The sequence below is a fragment of the Bombyx mandarina genome, chromosome 05, assembly GCF_030267445.1.
Source record: "Bombyx mandarina strain Sakado chromosome 05, ASM3026744v2".
Classification (NCBI taxonomy): domain Eukaryota; kingdom Metazoa; phylum Arthropoda; class Insecta; order Lepidoptera; family Bombycidae; genus Bombyx; species Bombyx mandarina.
In genome coordinates, this window is record NC_143212.1 from 350,200 (window position 1) to 372,416 (window position 22,217).

Below are 22,217 nucleotides of genomic sequence, written 5' to 3' on the forward strand. Positions count from 1 at the left end.
GCTTGAGACATGTGTTCCAAGTGTAATTAGTAATCAAGTCTAGTTTGAATCAGTGCTCTGAAAAAGTGACCATAATTTTTTAAGGGGTAAAAGCTTCAAACACGACGTAAGTTTCAAAGACAGTTGAACCAGGATCCAACGTGACCGCTTACAATTATCAAAAATATACAAATATTTTCATGGCAAGTAACAAATGACAATGCGGTTCAAAATCCCTTCGTTTCTATGTCTGTAAAGCTACTCATGGCATACCTTAAAGCGTTCGTCGCGTAGCTATCGTATAACATTATAATTTTATATTATACTATATTTATTATATTATAGTATGTATTATAATTGTAATATCTTTTGAACCATCTTTTGAAAACTGAAGTCGTTTGTGTATTCCACAACTGTCATTCTAATAGACGTGAGCGTTAGCTAAAAGTATTAGAAGATACCTAAATAAATTGGACATCAACATTCCTACAGGAACAGGTAGCTATTCACACATCAATTATACTGTAGTAGGGTGCTTGGAGATACAGTTTTTTTTTTTTTTTTCCTACCTAAGCTGAGAGCCTTGAGAGGCTATATCAGCGTAACCCTAACTTTTGTAGGTGAGCTCACGGGGTTCAAACCTGATGACAAGAGATACAGTATTCGTACATAACACACAAGAACACCACACACAAAACACGCCACAACTGTCAGACACGCAACAGCCCCTCGACACACAACATTCATCAAATACACCAAATCCAACAGACACCACTCAAACAACGGCAACACAACAGCTAATAACGCAGCAAGCAGGGCGACGAGGAAGAAGAAGAGTCAATACTCACACACGGTAACACACGCTGGGGTACTGGCTTTACTGGTGGTAGGACGTATTGTGAGTTCGCACGGGTAGGTACCACCACTCCACCTATTTCTGCCGTGAAGCAGTAATGCGTTTCGGTTTCAAGGGCGGGGCAGCCGTTGTACTGTTAAAACTGAGATCTTACAACTTTATGTCTCGAGGCGGGTGGCGGCATTTACATTGTAGATGTCTATGGGCTCCGGTAACCACTTAAAATCAAGTGGACCGTGAACTCATTCATCCATCTGAGCAATTAAAAAAAAATTTTTTTTTTTTTTACATAAGATCTCAATAAAAATTTGGAGTATAGATATTTTCTTTCCGGTGGGAAACGGGACGGGATATTTATCAAAGCCGACACAAGTCGAGGAAGGAAACAGTAATATAATATATATTTGTAGCTATCGTTCTGTTTGTGCTGAACCTACGTATCAAGGTTTTTACCTTGCCAAATTTACGCAAATCAACCAATATTCTCCTGATGCTAAAAGCTACTGCTAACTCAGCCGTAGATTGAGTATTGTCAACTTTCGCCTTTAATCGTCATTGACTTTAGTCTTCGGGCGACTACAGGGTTCATTTTTAAACTAAAATTTCCATGTTGGACGCGTTCTGCGTTCCTTAATAGTGTTCTCTCCATACTCCACATTTATATTGGGAGGCGTTTGTGCGGCATTGCTATTACGATAGAACTCGTCTTCCATACTTACTCGTATTTTTATTGTGTCCAAAATTATGAAAAAAATACAAATGTAGTTTGGGGTAACAAAGACTATTCAACAAACAGTAGACTGAATTTGAAGGAGGATTCAATAGTTTTTAAATTAAAATTCATTTGAATTTAAAATTTATTCATCATCATCATCATCAACAGCCCACAGTCGTCCACTGCTGGACATAGGCCTCTCCCCTTATTATTACTCTAAGCTTATTTTGATGATTATTGATTTTATTACCCTAAGCCTATTTTTGATAATTTTTTTCAGCTCAACAGTCATTTAGATTAAAAATGATAAACGATGTACGCGTGTTTAGAGATAATGGAATTTGAAAGCAATCAATTATAGCTTATCATAATACTTTCAAACTACTAATTAGTCGACCTGGTCGAGATCTAAATTTTATTGTATAACGGTTGTCTCACTCTACAAACTAGAATACGAAAATATCCGATCTTGGGAATCACAATTAGCTTTATAATTGCCCATTTTTGGGCACGTTCATGCACGCAGTCTGAGTGAGTTCTTAGGATTTTTTATTTTTTTTTGTATTACCCTTGTACGCAGACGAGCAAGCGTATATATACGTATATATATACAACATACGGCCCACCTGATGGTGAGTGGATACCGAATGCCAGGATAGAGCCAAGACGCTGCCTACAAGGACATTACATTCAGTAATGCTAGCTAAATGTTAGTGTAATGTTCGAGAGATGGCGCTGTCAAAGTAAACTGTTCACTGATGAAATTAGGTAATGTATTCTGGTAGGTACCTACGCAATGCGTAATGCGTTTATTTTCTTTATTGTGTTACGACAAAGTGGCTTTGTCTCAAGTACCTAAGTGATATTAAGAAATGACCTCTGACTTCTGTATGGATTTAATTTTCAAAACCTAGAAAGTTCTTGATCAGTAGGTAACGTTTATTTTAGTAACGCAGAGCTCTATACCTCCGATGTAGTTAAGAAATCCATAAAATACTAAGCCCAATTGTAGATATAGACTGAATAGCTGTCTTAAATAACTTTATAGTTCACGTTAGTTCAAGTTTCTTAAAAATAATTCAAAAAGGCTATTGATTCACTGATGGTTAAGATTTGAATATGGCAATTATGAACCAAGAGGTGAAATAAAATTATGTTTGATTCCAAAATAGACTTTTAATATAAAAATTACATACAAAATTCGATTCAATAAATACGTCGTATCCTTTGGTAGTTTCATGTTCACAATTATAAAAGCCGGAATAGCGTGATTGAAAAATAAAAAAAATATCAATAGGAGTACAAAAGTATAAACAAAGTTACATTGTTTAGTGCAGTATTGATTACACAAAACTAGATCTAGTCGATAATAATAAAATACGCAGCACATATTAAGTAAAAGCATAATAATATTCGAAAATAATATCAGAACATTAACACGACAAGGGCGAGGCTACACGTATGGCACGGGAAGGGTCGGAGCGCGGACGCTCAATTCTCTTTGGGTTTCTTCTCCTTCTTCCGGGGCGGCGGCACGGGCGCCTCACCGCCCGGCGCGCGTTCCTTCTTCACCACCTTCTTTACAACTTTTTTTTTGGGTGCTTCCGTAGGGGCAGCTTCGCTTGGGGTCGGCTCGGCCACAGGTTTGCTCTTGGTAGGTTTGACTCCGATATTAGCGAGCGAGACCGCTCCGACGGGTGGCGTGGGTACCGTGGGCTCGTCGACGGCGAGTCCGGCCGCACGAGTCGGCAGGGGTGGCGAGGTGGGGGAGGGGTCGGCGTCGGGCGCGGTGACAGTGGGCGTGCGCAGCTCGCTGGCGATGATCTGGTGCGCAAGCGTGGCGGCGTCCTCGAGCTCGCTGTCGGGGGTGGGGAGCGGGTCGGCGGCGGCGGGCGGACTCAGCTGCAGCTTGCCGGCCGGCTTGCGACGTTCCGCGGCTACACAACCAATATCATCCCGCCTTTATTCTCCGGTTCGGTTACGCGTGACGTTAGTATGGCGGTCACATTAGAGAGCAAGCTCGGTTAGGGCCTGGAACAAAGTCGAGGGAAAACGTGGCTACTTTGTTAATTCGAAAAGATGCAAGCGGATGTTAGAGATCTGGGTCAGCTCGGCGGAGTGCTTTAAAGCTTACTTTGCAATCCATTACAAGGACAATTATTATTTTTACATCTTCGATCGACGGTTTTAAAACGAATTTAGTATTTGAATTTTCCGAATCAAACTAAACTATGCTCTACGTGTACAAAAATATTCATGAATTGTGACATAAGTGAGGGTGCCGAGAATGAGAAAGCGCTGAATAATATTCCTTGCAATATATAAAGAAACATACAAAGCTGAAAACGGATAATGAGTGTTGTTGGAATTTCACGCACAGTTGTCGTCGAAATTGACACAAACTCAACCAAAAGTATCGCCACAACGACATGCGTTAAGAATTCATTTGTATTTATTTTCTAACTTCAAAATAAATACAATAAAATTCGATTTAGTTCGTCCCGCTATTGTAGTTTTGTAGCAAAAATTATATTCAATAATAGCGGTACGACTGCACGCGGACCCTACTCTTTGCAATGACTTGGACACAACCCAACAACCAACGAACAATTTCGATAACATTAAATAAGAATTTAATATTCACACGCAAAGCACTACTGAAACACATGTTTTGGACAAACATTTGTTGTTTTTTTTTTCGGCGTATACGACGTAACAAAAGGAAACGGACATTTCCTCCACCAACCAGTATTTACCGTTTACGAGACATTGCGTTGGGCCCAAGTGCAATTTCGTTATTCATTACCTGTTCTATCAAAGCCGCGTCTCTTGAGCTGCCTCCTCGGTAGCTGGATGAAATAACAACGAATATTGTAACGTATGCTCTTTAAAAAAACATAAAAACCAAACATCACAAAACGGCACAAAAGAAAGAGAAAAAAAAGAAAAGAAAATTTTTTTCGGTAACATCAAGTTCTGTTCTGTTACGGGTGCTTTGCAGCGCCTCGTCACCGGTTCTCTCGCGTAGAACGGACGAAGCTCAACTATAAACGTATTAGTAAATGTTTGAACTGCAAAATAACTCGGGTGAGATTTGATAGTGCGAAGCCGTTAGCCGTCGTTGCGGTCGAGGACACTGCGTATACTTACATTTGGCGGCCGGAACGACGGGGGCTTCTTCTTTGGACGGTGTGTTGGCTAAGGGAGGGCTGTCGGTGGAGGTGTCTCCGGCAACCGCTGATTTCTCTGGAGTAGATTCTGGAATAGCGGGACTGGAAGGAGCTTCGGCTGCAAGAGCAGGAGATGCGGGCTCCGCAAGTGTTGAGTCTTTAATTGTTTCGACAGCACTTTTGGTTCGAGGCACCTCGGGAGCGGCTGGCTCGGTAGCTGCTGCAATAGTTTCGATCTTTTCTTTGGCTGATTCAACCAGTCTCTTGGGCGATTCTTTTTTGGTTTCCAATTCGGTTTCCGTTGCTAACGCCTCTACTGGCACTGGTATTACAGAGGCTGGTTCTTCCGCAACTAGAGGAATACTAGGTTCCTCTGCTGGTTTCGCCAATGTTTCTGATTCTACAACTGTTGGTACTTCAGTCGGTGGCACTTGCTCGAGTTCCGCTACTGGAACCGGTATTTCGAGAGGCACATCAGATAAAGCTTCACTTGTAATTCCTAATACAGTTTCACTTGCAACTATCGGTGAAGATTCACTTGCAGGTATAGAAGCAGTTTCAATTACATCTGCTGCTTTAATTTCACTTGGCACCTCAGGAGCAACTTCATCTAAAGCTACGGGTGCAGATTCAGCCACATTTAAGGGTACAGTCTCACCGGCATCTACAGTTACAGTTTCAGTTGCTGGTACAGTCTCAGGTTTTTGTACAGTTTCAGTCTCAGTCGGTGTGCTCAGTCGGATTGCTTCAGATTCAATCGCTACAGGGCAAACGGCCAAAACCTCAACAGGGGCCACTAGAGATTCAGAAGTGACCGGAGCAGGCTCAGGTACTGCGACAGAATCACTATCTATTACAGCAGGCAGAACTTCAGGAGCATTTGTAGTCGCGGAAATTTGTGATGGAGTTTCTTCAACCGTTGTTCCGGTAGGTAAAGTTACTGTTGCATCTTTAATTGACTCGGTAACAATTTCTGAAATTGGCTCGGTAACAGTTTCTGGAATTGCCTCAGCGTTCTCAGATTCCACTTGTTCAGGAGTTGGCTGTTGTGGAGAGACCTCCTTAGGAGGCGACGATTGTTTAGGAGGCGAAGTTCGGGGTTGGCTTAAAGTTTGAGAAATTTTTGCCCAGATATTGTCAAAAGAATCAGCTCCCATATAGTCAATGTTACCGGCTTCCCAGCCTTGACGACGAGCTAAATCGTCTATGGCTTCAGTTGAAGTTCCCGATCCCAATACAACTCTAGCCAAGTTGCCCGCTACGCCACTCTGTAAATATACAAAAGAAAATTTCAATTACAATATTAAAATATTCAATCATTACAATGTTTTCTATTTTTGAAATTATGTTAATAACGTTAGGATACATGCTATTTTCAAACTTCAAAAGCATGCAAAAGCATTTTTAACAGAACACACTCATACAATATACACGATAATTGGAGCTTTAACGCGTAACTTTCGTAAGCAAATAGATAATTACCTGAACGTCTTGTGCGATAAATTTCAACGTAACTTACTTGATCTTCGCTATCACTAAACGCTTCTTCGGCTGAATAATATTCCTGTGGTTCAGGGGACTCCGAAGGTACTGAAGGCATGTCAGGGATTTCATGGGTACAAATTTTTCTACCTCTAGAATCTATGGTCACTTGATGACGTAAATAAAAACCATCATAAGGATGCCTGGGTCTAATATATTCAACATAATCGTTGTTTTCATCGCTACTTTCATCGTTTAGCCCATTTTCGAGATTCATTTGAGAAGAACTAACTGTATCTTTATTTCTTTCCTCTTCAAGACGACGTACTTCGTAGCTCTGTCTCGGACATGAATCTATCAGATTTTCATAGGATTTCTTTGAAGCCAAATCATTTTCTGGTAATTCTTTATTATTTTGTGTGTTGTGCTCAATCGTGTGGTTAGTTTTGTGACATTGATGTATTTGAATAGAATTATTGTGTATGCTGTTTTCGTTTGATTGTAAGGGCACAAAATTTTCTTGATGATTATGTGTTACCTGTCCATGATCGTAATAATTTTCTGAATACTGGGCTTGGTTTGTGGAATTAACTCGGTGGGTTAGATTTTGGTGGTGCGTTTGTTGATAATCTTGGTACACATTATGATCATGGTGAACAGGCCGTAATTGATTTTGATCGCAATGCTGTGTGTGTTCTCTTTGAAAATTTTCCGGGCATGATGGTTCCTCATGCCAATGTACTGGTTGAATATCAACGTAAGTATTATTGTGATTATTAATGTAATTTTGGTGGGTAAAATCACAACTAGGTTGGCTATTGTTTTGGGAATGGTGATCGTGTAACTGATTATGGACAGTATGTAATATCTCGGAATGTTGTGAATTATGTGAGTGATGTTTATTATAATCGTAATGATGTTGATGATCTAGTGAGAAAGGATCTTCGCTTTGGGCATGCGGGAAGTGTTCCGTAGCTTGCTGCGCATTCTCTTGTTGTAAACGATATTCCCAAGCGTATCTGTGTAATTCTTCATGGTATTGGACGTCTCCAACGGAATGGTGACTCATAACATCATCTGCCATTGGAGGTATGTTGCCCCCGTAAATATCCCAAGGATCAGGGAACTCCGAAAATTCATGGTATTGTTCATTATTCAGGTCCGGTATTTGGTTTACTGGTCTGTGCCAGGGAAATTCTGACTCCGGGTCTAAAACTGGCTGATAGTGAAGATGTTGGTTGATGTCCTGCGGTGGTAACGCCGGGGGATGTTCAGGGGGCTCTTGCTGTGATGCCTCCACCTCAACCTATCGGTTGAAGTGAAACAACTCAGTGGTGTTGCATGCAAATCAACACTTGAACTAAGCTTCACACATATTTCGCTATAACAAGGTGTTAACAGCTTTGTCCAAGCGTCTATTAGTAATATTTTATGTACAATTGCATTTTTATAAACACAGGGATAATATTTAAGCTTCTTGTTCAAATTTCATTAGCAAATATTTTTTTTAATATATAACGTTCTTCCTTTTCAACTATCACTATGTTTATTGTCAAATGCGGTGATTCTTTCACCAAAATACCAACACCATCTACTGGAACCCAAAACAAAATTGCATATTAAACCGTGCGTCAAGCGAATAGCGGATATGAGTTTAGTTAGAGCATGTTAGTATTTTGGAGAAACACAAACTAAAATCACGGGTACTGTATGCTTCAAACAATCGGTGCGAGTAACAGCGTGTGCAAACAAGCTTAGAAAACTTCAAGCGTTATTATTTTCAATCACAATCGAGAAAATTATTTAACGAAACATTTCGAAGGGCAAAAACTAGCTGATAATGCAAAACAAACTGGATTCCTAATAATCAAAAGTGATCCGTGTAACTACTGCAAGCAATTGACTATAAAAGTACAAGAACAAATCACTTTCGATTCAAAATCGTCAATTGCATACGAATTTATTCTCACCTCTGTAGTTTTAACGTCTCCTTGTGAATGCTTGGAAAACATGTTGTGGTGTTGAGATCAGAGGCTGATATGAGAAGGGATCGATTTACTTGGTAGTGGTAGGAATAGAGACCGCGGCGCTGTGGTCGCAACGAACCGAACAATGCATATCGATTCCATATCGATTCCGTATCGAATAACGAATTCAATACTCGACCTAAATCGAGATTCTTTAAATACGTAACGCGGTTACTACAGTTACAAATACTATTCGAAACATGATAGGTTCGCGTTTCGTCCGTCCTTTGGACATTCACATTGATATATCACATGAATTTAATAACGATTAGCTAAGTAAACAGATTGTTTCTTTTTTTTCCCGTACCTATGCTGATAGCCTTGAGAGGCTATTTCAGCTTCATCCTAACGTGTAGGTGAGCTCACGGGGCTCAAACTGGGAGTGTTGCTAATACTGGTCCTAGCAAGAGCAGTGCTTCGCAGAATCTACCACCGGATCGGAAACGCGACCCACTGAGTAGAATCCGGCGAGAAACTCAGTGGGCTAAATTGGTTCAAAATATTTCGTAGAACTACTTTTTTTTATTGCCCTTGTAGGCAGACGTCTATACGGCCCACCTGATGGTGAGTGGTTTTACCGTCGCCCATGGACTTCAGTAATGCCAAGGGCAGAGCCAAGCCGCTGCCTACCACTTAATACTCTCCACAAGCCTCGTTTGAAGAAGGACCACTACTACCGATTAATCGAATTTCGTGTATTACAAAGTTTAGCCAGTTAAGATATAGGGTGCTGTTACAAAAGCGCTTACCATGGAATGGTCGAGTTGGGCGTGGACCTGTGATACGAACAGGTCCCACCAGAGTTGAAGGAACTCCTGGAGATACCCCGGGGCATCGACCGACCGGGACTCCCAGTTGAAGCGCTGAAGCCAAGGCTTACCGGCGCCAATGAAGTGAATGATTTTCAAATTCTGTCCGTAACTGAAATTTAAAATCAACCAATCAAAATGCATTATTTGCAGCTGTTTAAATATGTACGTAGGTACACGTTTTGCGAACATCTGATTTGAATAGATTCAATAGAACTCAATTATAGAATTCTTGGAAAAATAAATATATGGACGCTTGAAAGGCAAACGTGACTAAGCGACAATGCGTGAACTTTACAGCAGACTAATTTAAAGTTGAAATACCAGAAAAAGAATTCTATTTTAACGAATCTAGCTGTAGGATTGAAATGATTTTAATAGACCTAGAAATATTTTTTTGCGCGTCGAATATGGTTATTGCCTATCATTTATGTACAAAGCAGTTATTGTCGCTTAGTCAAGTTTGCCTTTCAAGCGTCGATGTATATTCTCTAGTACGTACTGTTTCAAAGCTGGTAAATATGAGTAGAAAGCCGCAGTTGTAACGTTGTATAGGAAGGGAAGATGCTTGTTGATGTCGCCGTGCGCCCAGTCAGAGAAGAAAGAGTTCAGTAGCCCTTGATCACCACCTGTAATCGCAAAGCATAACAGTAGATTATCGCCTTTTAAATACCACCACCGTGGTTATGTACCACCACCCTGCCTATTTGCCCCTGTGAAGCAGTAATGCGTTTCGGTTTGAAGGGTGTGGGGCAGCCGTTGTAATACTGAGAGCTGTAATAATAAAAGCAACTGAAAGACAATAATACCATCAAAACTGCCTCGCTGCTGCGCGAATTGTATCAGTTTCTCGAAGGTTTCGTTTGAAGGTTGGAAGACAAAAACGCCGGAGTTGAAACAGTCGGGCCATCCCACGTCGGGAGCAGCCGAGAGCTCTTCACGCTCGAAGAGTTCATCGCAATTTTGGATCACCTATGAGGAAACCAAACTTGACTAACAAAAAACTACGAATAAATATTATATCTAAATCTATATATATAAAAATGAATTGCTGTTCGTTAGTCTCGCTAAAACTCGAGAAGACGAGAACGGCTGGACCGATTTGGTTAATTTTGATCTTGAATTATTTGTGGAAGTCCAGAGAAGGTTTAAAAGGTAGATAAATATGAAAATGCTCGGAATGAAGTACAAAAATAACAATGTTGTTTTTCCTTTCATGTGTCCCCCGTCGGACGGATTCCTTTTGTTTGTTTTAAGTTTATTTTATACATTATCAATTGAGGCACTACGAAGTCTGCCGGGTCAGCTAGTACACAATATTAATTCGTCTTCGTAATTTGTGTATTATTTTCAAACGGAACCGCAAATAAGTTAATTTTATTTTAATATTTCGACAGCGGCTTGGCTCTGCCCCTGGCGTTGCTGGAGTCCACGGGCGACGGTATCCACTAACCATCAAGTGAGCCGTGTGCTCGTTTGTCTACAAGGGCAAAAAAATTAATTAATAAATACATTATCATGCAACAAGGAAATTTGATATATCTCAATATTAGAGGCTTCAACTATTCAATATCTCTATTGATAAGTTATTTCGTGTGTTTCCCCGTCACAAACAAATTCCTGTTTTAAAATACATAATATTATTATTACTTTTTAATACAAACTAGCTCGTTTATTTTATTAAAAAAAACACATCAGTATGTAGAACAGACTTGAATAAGCATTATCTTAACTACGAATTAAATATTTAAATTGACATAGGTACCGGTGTTCGGTCCACGTGTCGAACAATAACGAACGCATTAAGAAGAATTTATCTTAGTGCGAATAAAAACCAGTTGACACAATAACCCGTGATAACAATGATCGAATGGGTTCCGTCTATAATCAAAACAGCATTAAATATATTTATCAATATTTGTACTAAATTTATCTGATCGCAGTTTTGTATAGTTTCTTTTTTTTTTTTATTGCTTAGATGGGTGGACGAGCCCACAGCCCACCTGGTGTTAAGTAGTTACTGGAGCCCATAGACATCTACAACGTAAACGCGCCACCCACCTTGAGATACAAGTTCTAAAGTCTCAGTATAGTTACAACGGCTGCCCCACCCTTCAAACCGAAACGCATTACTGCTTCACGGCAGAAATAGGCAGGGCGGTGGTACCTATCCGCGCGGACTCACAAGTGGTCCTACCACCAGTTTCGCCACAGAAATCCTCCACCAGGACTTATGTAGCTCTTATTTTCGTTTTCCGTAACGACTCTGTGTTACAATATTCTGTTATGTAATTTGATTAAAAGATCTAACGAGTAAGTGAAAGCATTGACGGCGCCGCGGCGTTTCCTTCGAAAGAAAACTAGATAATGAAAGCATCGAAATTGGAATTGGTCCAAAAATGTTGGCGGCAAATATTTGGGCCACGGTTATGCGTCTCATCATCTAATGTTACATAGTCGACGTCCGGTGGTAACATTGACTTTCTTATCTGGTAAACAATCGATCGAAATAGATTTGACGAGATTCGCAAACATCTGTCGATCGGTCGTTAAAAATCGATCAATATCCGCACCTTCTGTATCGAACATTCGTCTTTAATTACAAACATTACAAATTTAAATATGTTACGTTTATTATTTTAATATTATGTTCACTGACAGATTAGTAACTACAAATACTGGTGGTAGAACCTCTTTACTGGTGGTACGACCTCTTGTGAGTCCGCGCGGGTAGGTACCACCACCCTGCCTATTTCTGCCGTGAAGCAGTAATGCGTTTCGGTTTGAAGGGTGGGGCAGCCGTTGTAACTATACTTGAGACCTTAGAACTTATATCTCACCTATAACACCAGGTGGGCTGTGAGCTCGTCCACTCACTAATCAATAAAATAAAAACGTGTTTTTGTTTGCTTAGATGGGTCGACGAGCACACGGCTCACTTAAGTGGTCACAGGAACCCATAGACATCTCCAACGTAAATACCACCACCCACCTTGAGACATGAGTTCTAAGGCCACAGTTCAGTACAACGGCTGCCCCACCCTTCAAACCGAAACGCATTACTGCTTCACGACAGAAAAAGACGTTGGTATAGTTTGTTTAATACAAATAAATTTACTTCAATTATTATTATCATTGTATTTGTTTTGTGAGGTGTGCAAGTGTAGATACTTAGCGCAGATAGCAACTGTGTTTATGTTTTCTTTTAAAGTTTTTTTTTTTTAATTCAGACACTGTTTATCTTGAAATTTATTTCGTCAACGTTCGCAAGCGTATAGCTAAAAACTTCGATCGTGTTTAAATATTTGAGAGCGCCAATTTTAGCTTTTGGCAAAAACAAATATTGTCCAATGTACATCGATTTAGGATTCGCATGGAAAACAGTTTCCGCATTAAAATCATACATAATCGCCGTCTTACGTCCGCTAAAACAAACTATTACTACATCCAAAATAAACATTATCCCAAAATCCGATTGGTAGAAACTAGAAAATGATTACGATACCACTACGTCCGTAAAAAGCGCTGCCAACATTTGTTTATAATTATGCTTGTGATTTCAAAACAAAATGCCTTGATAAAATTCGTATCTAGCGATGCAAAATGCAAAGGTGTTCAAATCCCGCAGGCGCGGGTACCAAATTTCCTAATGAAATACGTACTTAACAAATGTTCACGATTGACTTCGACGGTGAAGGAATAACATCGTGTAATAAAAATCAAACCCGCAAAATTATAATTTGCGTAATTACTGGTGGTAGGACCTTTTGTGAGTCCGCACAGGTATGTACCACCACCCCGCCTATTTCTGCCGCGAAGCAGTAATGCGTTTCGGTTTGAAGCCGTTGTAACTATACTGAGACCTTAGAACTTATATCTCAAGGTGGGTGGCGCATTTACGTTGTAAATGTCTATGGGCTTCCGTATCCACTTAACACCAGGAGGGCTTTGAGCTCGTCCACCCATCGAAGCAATAAAAAAATGCACTTTTTAATCGAGCGAACAAAATGCAAAACACGGTATCTATATTAATGGCGTAGATAAAAGCGAAATTATTAAACCTACAGACAGTGAGTTAAATAATAATTGATTAAGCCGAACGTGAAGACAACTATATATATTTTTTTTTACAAAGACATGTGGGCTGGCAACCGTTGGTCAATTGAAAGATATTGCCGCGTAATTGGTAAACTGGCCGTACATTAGTTTCATATTCGACTGGGAATTTTATTGCGATGATTTCAATAGGATACATTTAGTTTCACCGCTGTTTCTGGTTAACAAGATATAAGATTGTAATTTAAAAGATTTGATATTTAGTTCTATAAATATTATACTGGTTTTTGGCGAACAAGTACGCTTAGTGTATAACTTAAATGAGTTGTTTTGGTGTAGGTATTAAGTCCAGTTCGATCTGGTTTATTTTTAAATAATACATTTAATCTTGTTTATCAAAAGTTTCTAGAATTCTTTTCGAATCTTGGTTTTCGTACATCCGTTTTTTTGTTTGTTTAAATTTCCCTTCTAAATCAAATTTTTTGGTAACTTAGAAATTCCATTTTCAAATCTTCGTTTTCATGTATAGATTACATAACAAGGTTGTTCTTAATGAAAATTATTTAATAACCTTAGAATAACCTATTGACATCTAATGTCCAACGTCCAACGTGTCCTTTCTAACAAGAAATCTATCTCCTTTGAAAATAATTGAGGATAGGAACTGTAAAAAAAACCTTACTGACCAATATATCGGCATCTAGGAATACGCATTTCTCGTACTGAGTGAGGTTCCAGCAGTGGATCTTTGTGAAGGTGATGCCGAGCTCTGGCCGCTGGAGGAGGGCCAGGTGAGCCGCGTCTCTTGAGTCCAGAACGTCTACCGTGACTACTTCGGAGAAAACTGCGCGAAGACGATCCCTGTTCGTCGGAATATAAAATATATTAAATGTTTAGTGTTTCTCAGGAAAATTGGCTAATCGTAAATCTTCTTCTTTTTCTCCACCTTATCCAATTAAGTGGGGTCGGCACAGCTAATTTTTCTCTTCCATTCTCTTCTATCAGCCGTCATCTCAACACTCTTACCGGTGGTAGGACCTCTTGCGAGTCCGCACGGGTAGGTACCACCACCCTGCCTATTTCTGCCGTGAAGCAGCAATGCGTATCGGTTTGAAGGGTGGGACAGCCGTTGTAACTATACTTGAGACATTAGAACTTATATCTCGAGGTAGGTGGCGCATTTACGTTGTAGATGTCTATGGGCTCCAGTAACCACTTAACACCAGGTGGGCTGTGAGCTCGTTCACCCATCGAAGCAATAATAAAAATAAAGAAAAACTCACTCCTCTCTGTCTCATATCGCCATTCACACACTCCATCCATGTCTTCTTCGGCTGACCTCTTCCCCCTCTACTTGGCACTACCATTTCCATACATCTCCTAGTCACATGCATCTTCTCTCTACACATCACATGTCCATACCGATCGTAAATACGCTCTTTAAATAATTTTTCATTTCTTTATTAGGTCCGTCAACAGTTATGACTATTATTATTATTATTAGGTATTCTTAGGACACAGTATACAGTGGTATTAAAGTAAGATATCGATTTAGATTTATGCGATCGGATCAAAGTTCTTCAAAAAGAGTATTTTACTGTCTATACACCGACTGCTTTTAGATCGATTAACAAAATAAATCTTAATTTAAAAAGTCGAATTAATCTATACTAATATTATAAAGCTGAAGAGTTTGTTTGTTTGAACGCGCTAATCTCAGGAACTACTGGTCCGATTTGAAAAATTCTTTCAGTGTTAGATAGCCCATTAATTGAGGATATTATATGAGGATACTATATAACTTATATGTATATGAGGCTATATAACTTCATGCTAAGACCAATACAAGCGGAGCACCAATAAATAATGTTTCGAAATAGGGGTTTTTTCCCCTTTTGTGAGCTTCCGCTGCGTGCGCTGAAGAAACGATTAGTTTCGCTAAAATAATGTATGACAGAATTATTCCCCTTTATAAGATCTAAAAAAAAGTCCGCGACAGCATATGTCTAAATGTTGAGGTTGGCTCACTATAACGTTTTTTATGCTAACCAAATTTGTTCTAAAATAAAGCATTATTCGTGAATTATTCCACGCGGATGAACTCGCTGGCAAAAGCTAGTATAGAACAAGGGGATATAAAAAAAGAAAAAACTACATTAAATAAAATCAAAAACATGGATATCGGACGTTACGCCTCAAATATGTATAAATGGTATTCATTCTTGCTATCCTTCACGGGTTTTACCGCGGCGGTATGGTTGTTCTCGCAAATCCATCATACGTTCCGGTTAAAAGGGTAGCTGTTATTCCAATACTATTGAAGCGATTTATTTGGGTACTGTGTGAGTAAAGGCTTTAGTACATTGTGAGCTCATTTATCCTTTTGGGCCATGGAGAAAATCTTTGTTGGAATATTATTATAGTGGCTCGATACGGCCGGCGGTAGAGTGCGTTTAGTGCGTGTTATTGTTGAATAGACCAGCTCATGGCATTCACTCATGGTTTCGGCTCAAAACCAATAAGTAATATCTTAGACAACATGTACTGACGACGCTTCCCATCAATTTTACTTAAAATACAAATTCAAAAATTTTTCAATTCAACATAGATCAAGTATATGATAACGTAACTGTACCTTTCACAAGAAAAGTCGACTTTCAAAAACAAAATTAAATTACATTAGTAATAGCTCTGGCAAAGGTTGTTGTCAAACATAAACGTCTACCAGCTTAACCAAATGAAAGCAATTTTTAATGAACAACATTTATAAACACTCACCTCATAGCTTCACTGACGGTAGGTGTGATGAGTGCTACGGCAGGGTACACCGAACCGGCGCGGCGGAGCGAATGGGCCAGCACCAGAGCTCCCAAGCCGTAGGAGTCGTTTGTGGCCAGAGTTACCCATGCTCGATCTGCATCCAACAGTATTTTTAACCGACTTCAAAAAAGGAAGAGATTCTCAATTCCACTGTTTTTTTTTATGTTTGTTACCTAATAACTTTTGACTGGGTGAATCGATTTTGATGATTCCTTTTTCATTAGAAAGCTGGTGCTTCCCGTGTGGTCCCATTTCAATTTAGTCAAGTTCTGATAATGGTATCCATGAGAAAACCATATAAGTCTTGAATTTGCATTAAGTACGTCCGCGACAAATTGATGAATAACTCAATAACTCAATATCACGCCACCTGATTTCGATGATTATTGTTTTTAGTGTATATTAATTTGTTTTGGAATATCTTTTTTTTTCTAATTGAAGTCGGTTTTTGTTAAAGCATATCTATTTACAATTATTTTATGAGATATTTTTAGTAATTCATTCATCATCGTCAAATCCCTAAGACATTCATTCGATACAGGCTACGATAGGTTGCTAGGAAAATTTGAAAAAAAAACCGATGATTTGAAGGATCTTGCATGTGTCGTACACCTATGTCCTTTACTAGTCGTACAGCCTTTGGCCAGAAATTTCTAGAACAAAACGTAACCAGAAGACTTATAATTTCACACAAAATGTTTAATTGAATATTACCATGATCGCTTACTTTGATATTTGGATCTAAACGCTGCCGCGCTGTACCTAATTTGTTCTCGTCTTATAGGTACATATTATGTGTATTTTCACTACCTACACGCAAATCCTAGGTTGAGCCGCTGAATTGGAATCGTTTTGCGATTTCTATATCTATCAACGCTTAAATTTTAATTACAATAACTTTCTTGCTATGAATTTAGTAAAATTTCAGACCTCTGTTATATATTTATGCTTCTATTATAAAAACAGCTTTTCTCATTTTCATTGGTGAGAAAAGTTACGCGCTTTACTTTAAGTGTCAGTTCGATAATTTAAGCTCAAGAAAAATAAATACGTATTTTACTATATTATTATTTTATGTATATACACAAATAAGTAAGATCAATGATGTTCATATTAATTCTAATTTAACAACACAACATAGTTAATATCAAGAGTAGCGGGATAAATTTAGCTTTTAAAAGCTTCAAACAATATCGTACATCAAATGCACGAGAACCTACGTATTATTAGGCGATATAAAAACTTTTATTTATGTTATTCCAACGTCTGTCCGTTTTATATTCGTGAATTATGAAAACAATGTGCTGCGTCCTTGCATTTCTGTGTCAATACTCAGAATACTCGATCACGAGAAACCATTCATGCTTACATTTAAACGCTACACGAAAAATATGTTTTATTACTAGTCAGAATGCACAGTAAATATAGTAATGTAATTCACTAGCGTTTCGATTGACTAAAAATCATCTGGACATACGTAACAAATCTATATATATAAAAATGAATTGCTGTTCGTTAGTCTCGCTAAAACTCGAGAACGGCTGAACCGATTTGGCTAATTTTGGTCTTGAATTATTTGTGGAAGTCCAGAGAAGGTTTAAAAGGTAGATAAATATGAAAATGCTCGGAATTAAATAAAAATAACAATTTTGTTTTTCCTTTGTAGGCCTTGTAGGCAGACGAGCATACGGCCCACCTGATGGTGAGTGGTTACCGTCGCCCATGGACTTCCGCAATGCCAGGGGCAGAGCCAAGCCGCTGCCTACCGTCGGTCCCTTGTCGGTCTTTTATTTATCGATTGAGGCACTACGAAGTCTGCCGGGTCAGCTAGTATGTAATAAAATCGCTAATGTAATCGCTAAAATCATGGTGCCAACGACGTAAATGCGTATCGAAAATAACCAGGAAGTCTGCTATTAGTGTTGCGTAGGTCGTACTTTAGTTTTCTATTAATTTCGAAGCATCATCGTCGTAAAAAGGTACAAGGAAATACAATACAAGTCCACTGAGCTTCTCGCCGAATCTTCTCAGTGGGTCGCATTTCCGATCCGGTGGTAGATCCTGCGAAGCACGGGTCTTGTTGGTGTTAGCAACATCGTCAGGTTTGGGCCCCGTCAGCTCACCTATTAGTTAAGGTGACGCTGATATGGTATCTCTAGACCATCAGCTTAGGTAGGAAAAAAAAGAAAGCGCAATACAAAAATTCATTTCAGTAAGACTTGAATAGCGTTTTGACGTCTATCGTTGAAAGTAGGTAATACTAAAGGCACTAAGTTATTGCTGAATATAATTTTTATTTTAAATGAACGTTTACTGTTGACTTTGATTAGAACCAGTGTTGTAATATCTGCGATCTTTTTTTTCCATTTCAATTATCATTAAAAACGTAAATTCTTCGCGAGGTAACAAAATACTTTGACGTGAGTAATTCCCAGCTTCTCTACCCGCGTGGGCCATTACAGGCTGCCTTGTATTAGACAAGTGCCGCACGTTCTGTTCGGAAATAGCGCGACACAAATAAAATTCAAAATAAAACTACTGGATAGCGTCAGATATTCCGCGTGAGCATGTCGCCGCGGGTGTGTTCCGCAATTAAACCAATAAACACTGTCTTCTGTCACCACAAGCGAGCCCAGTGCTGCTCAGGTACTTTCATCTCACGACATATCTACGAGATTACTTTTACGATTTAGGTATTTAAGTCCAATCGTAGGAAAACGAGATTTATTGGAGAAACATCCTTTACATGTTACACGCATAGGAAGCAGAATTCTAAATTGATTCCAGGAAATGTTGTCAATGAAGGCCAAAACGTAACGCTATTTGCGAGGAGCCGCAGAATGTTTGTATAATGTTTATACTGCGTACCAAAGTCGTTAAATGAATTTAAAATTTTCACATTCGACATTAAAAGCTGCTTCCGAACCAGAATTTATTACCTAATAACGAATCGTTCAGGGACTTGTTGGTGTGTACAAAAATACTTTGGCTTCCAAAATGCACCCCAACAAGGCACTTGAGTTTAGATGCAGGATCAGACACGCACATCGGGAGCAATGTCCCTGCGGTTTCTATTTAGGTGCGGCCCGTCCGGCGGGATGGAACCACGCGGGCAGTCGACTGTTTAGCGGAATGAAGGAATGCAGCGATGACGGTGTTGTCTTTTTTGAGATCCCGCAATAAGCAAATATACCAAACAGGAAGAATTCGATTGATCTAATTCGCAAGAACATTTATAAAATTTGAGTTATAATGCCCATATAATGCTCCAATGCCCATGAAATTTTGATACCTTCGCAAAAATCGTAGGTAATACAAATTATAATTAATTATTAGCGTAAACTTTATTTTAGTTTCTCGAATCAGAATAATAACACATTCAATACTTAATGTGACAGAGCCATGAACTTGACACTTAGATACGTAAACGCTGGCGCCAGTACAATCGAGTCTGGACCTTCATATGAGTATTGAATACCAGTGCATTCAATACCTATATGAAGGTCTTGTATCCAATACCTATTTGAAGGAATCTGATCTGAAACCGCAAGCTATAATAATAAGTCAGCTGAGATGTTTGGAATTCTACCCAATTTAAATACAATAATTTGGATAATTTGGACGGAGGGTCATATAATAAATTCCTATTTTAACGGTAGATAAGATTTCAAAAACAGAAGCCCAACAAATTATCGATATAGTAGTTTTTAAGAGAGAGAGACGAGTTTCCAGCACTAGGCAGTTACAAGAAGTTATAGGGATAACAATGAAAACGCCCTCATCCATCTTGAGACATAAGGTGGAATCATCACAGTAATTGTTATACGGTTATTCTATCTCTCGGAACGCGTAAATTAAGGTGTAATTGGGGGCAGAACGAGGACCTGACCGGGTCAGTGGGACCGTATATCCTGATGGATAGCCGGAGAGGTTATTTATTATCAGTCTAGGATCTTCTGATCTCAAAATATCTATGCAAGCAAATAGATGAAGATATATCAGTCATATATAAAATTTATATCATAAGAAGCCAAAAAATATTCGTTATATGTCGTCGAGCACACGTGAACACCAAACCGCACCGACAACTATATCGGAAATACCTTCTAAGATCCAGATTTAATGAAATTTGTTTTCTAACCAAATAGTATTGTTTTTTTTTTCTTGGCTTTCCTACGAGATGTTACATTAAATTATTGAACGCTGACAAAAACATCAGCAAAATCAAAATGAAATTTCACGGCACGAAAGGTTCAGTTTTATCAAGATTCTTTGTAACTACTTTTTTGTCCTACCTATGCTGATAGCGTTGAGAGGCTATTTCAGCTTCGCACTAACATGTATGTGAGCTCACGGGGCTCAAACCGGAGTGGTGCTAACACTGGCCCTAGCAAGAGCAGTGCTTCGCAGAATCTACCACCGGATCGGAAACGTTACCCACTAAGAAGATCCGGCAAGAAACTCAGTTGGGCGAGTAACTACAACTTGCTTGGTGTGCAATGAGCCCGCTCGGGCTTATAATAATAACATTCCTATCAATTTCTGCCGCGAAGTACCACGTTCCGGTTTGAATAGTTGCTTAGTCGGCGTTCTGAAGCATTTCAGCTTAAGCCTAGTTAACCACTCAAAATCGGTTTGGTCATTTAACATGTTACAATGAATACTATACATATTTCTAAATATCTAGTATTGGGTCTTGAAGTCTCGTTTTGTTTGAAAAGTATAATTTTTTGTGTGACAACAAAATAGACATAATACATGTACGCAATGGTCTTTCTTATCTTTCGCCATATGGTGTCTGTTATTTTCAACAACTTACAAAGGACTTCGTTCGGAGGATATGTTATTTTTTCGTTTACACAGACAATAATTATAGTACATATATAGTAAAGGCTAAACTAATGTTAAAAAATCTGATAATTTTCAATTTCTTTCAATCGAGTTTTAATTGCTTTTGTTTATTTATAAGAAGTGCTTTATTAATATTAACAAGTAATCGCGTTTGTTTTTTATTTTTATCGTAAACCTACTTTCAATGTTTTCTCTTTAGTAAAATCACCACTTTTCTTAACTAAATTAGTTAGTTTTTTTTTTCATTCTCTATTAGAGCCATACACAAATTAGTTCGTTAATTTCAACAAATTAACAGTATCTACTATTAAAAGTCACGGTCAAGATTACGATAGTGCAGCGTATAACAAAACGGTTGATATCGCGTGTTGATAAGCCTATTTATGAATGTGTTAAGTATGTACAACAGATATCTACAATTATGTTTACTATCGGGACATTCTTACACAAGTGAAAGCTGTCAGTTACGGGGTACTATTTCTATTAATTCTAAAGCGGTTCTTATGAATCCTGAAGGTGTGACGTACTGTGTGATCAATGAGTTAAGGGTTTCAAGTATTTGATAAAAATATTGTTCCTGTAACATCTTAATGGCCGAGATTGTCCGGTTTTATTTCTACTCATTCCTTCATATTTCTATATCGAATTTAATTAATTTAATATTGTTTGTAGAATAAGTAAGTCACACTATATATTTTGTATTTTAATTACACCTAATTTACTTTCGAAAGTTCTAAATAAAATTATTTCATCAAATTCATATATTATATTATCAAATTCACATATTTAAAGCGAATGAAAAAGAAGTTTTAGGGAAAGACCGTTTTGAATATCATGATAATATCAAACTACCTTCTCATATTTTATTTCAATTTGTTAATCTCACATTATGAACATTTCAACTACGTTATCAAGAGATAAACTAGGAATATATTGTAAAATGAAATTAAAATTGCCGAATTAAAAAACTTTAGATTGTGAAGAAACAATTATTATCTTACTTGACATTATGAAGCCGGGTGTAGTCTCGTGTGACAGTTCAAGTCACCTCTAAATATCACGAACTACACGCGCTCTTCGCGCAACACTAGTAAATGCACGCAGCGTGCGCGACAAATACCGCGATCCCCTCACTCCGCTCGTCTCCCACACGCACACAACTACGTCGACAAAACGTCACAGTAGGGCGAACACTCACTGACAAAATCAAAGGAAAAACAGTTGAAAGTTGTATCAGAAATTAAATATATTATTTTAATTCAACACCTTATGTAATTCAATTGTTTTGAAAATGAAATAAAAATGTTTATTAATGTGAATAGCGATCACCTATTTCGAGCACTGGCAACTCGCTCTAAACAGCTGTTCGAGGCGATCGATAGATGTCAGTGTGTTTAACTTTATTTTCGCTACCTACGCCGCAGAGCAACGGTATTCGTAGTAAATCACATT

At 38.5% G+C, this 22,217-nt stretch overlaps 1 protein-coding gene across 8 annotated transcripts; it reads right to left on the reverse strand.

Moving 5' to 3' along the window:
• Positions 1-2,706: 2,706 nt before the first annotated feature.
• On the reverse strand, positions 2,707-21,915 carry LOC114244852 (uncharacterized). Of its 8 annotated transcripts, none has more exons than XM_089727218.1 (11): positions 21,767-21,915; positions 15,873-16,008; positions 13,781-13,955; positions 9,848-10,010; positions 9,541-9,667; positions 8,979-9,150; positions 8,173-8,202; positions 6,240-7,508; positions 4,701-5,988; positions 4,357-4,399; positions 2,707-3,487 (listed from the first exon to the last, which is right to left on the reverse strand). In XM_089727218.1, exons 1-10 carry the CDS (start codon positions 21,771-21,773, stop codon positions 4,365-4,367), a joined length of 3,402 nt encoding a protein of 1,133 aa, XP_089583344.1. In that variant the 5' UTR covers positions 21,774-21,915; the 3' UTR covers positions 2,707-3,487; positions 4,357-4,364. The 8 variants fall into 8 exon arrangements, with proteins under 8 accessions (XP_089583344.1, XP_089583345.1, XP_089583347.1 ...); XM_089727219.1 differs by having other exon boundaries at positions 2,707-3,581; XM_089727221.1 differs by lacking the exon at positions 8,173-8,202.
• Positions 21,916-22,217: the final 302 nt, after the last annotated feature.

Coding starts and splice junctions, on each gene's coding strand:
- LOC114244852 (XM_089727216.1), bottom strand. Junction 13,956..15,872: donor ACCGTCAGTGAAGCTATGAG/GTGAGTGTTTAT, acceptor TCCGACGAACAG/GGATCGTCTTCGCGCAGTTT. Junction 8,203..8,978: donor CCCAACTCGACCATTCCATG/GTAAGCGCTTTT, acceptor ATGTTTTCCAAG/CATTCACAAGGAGACGTTAA.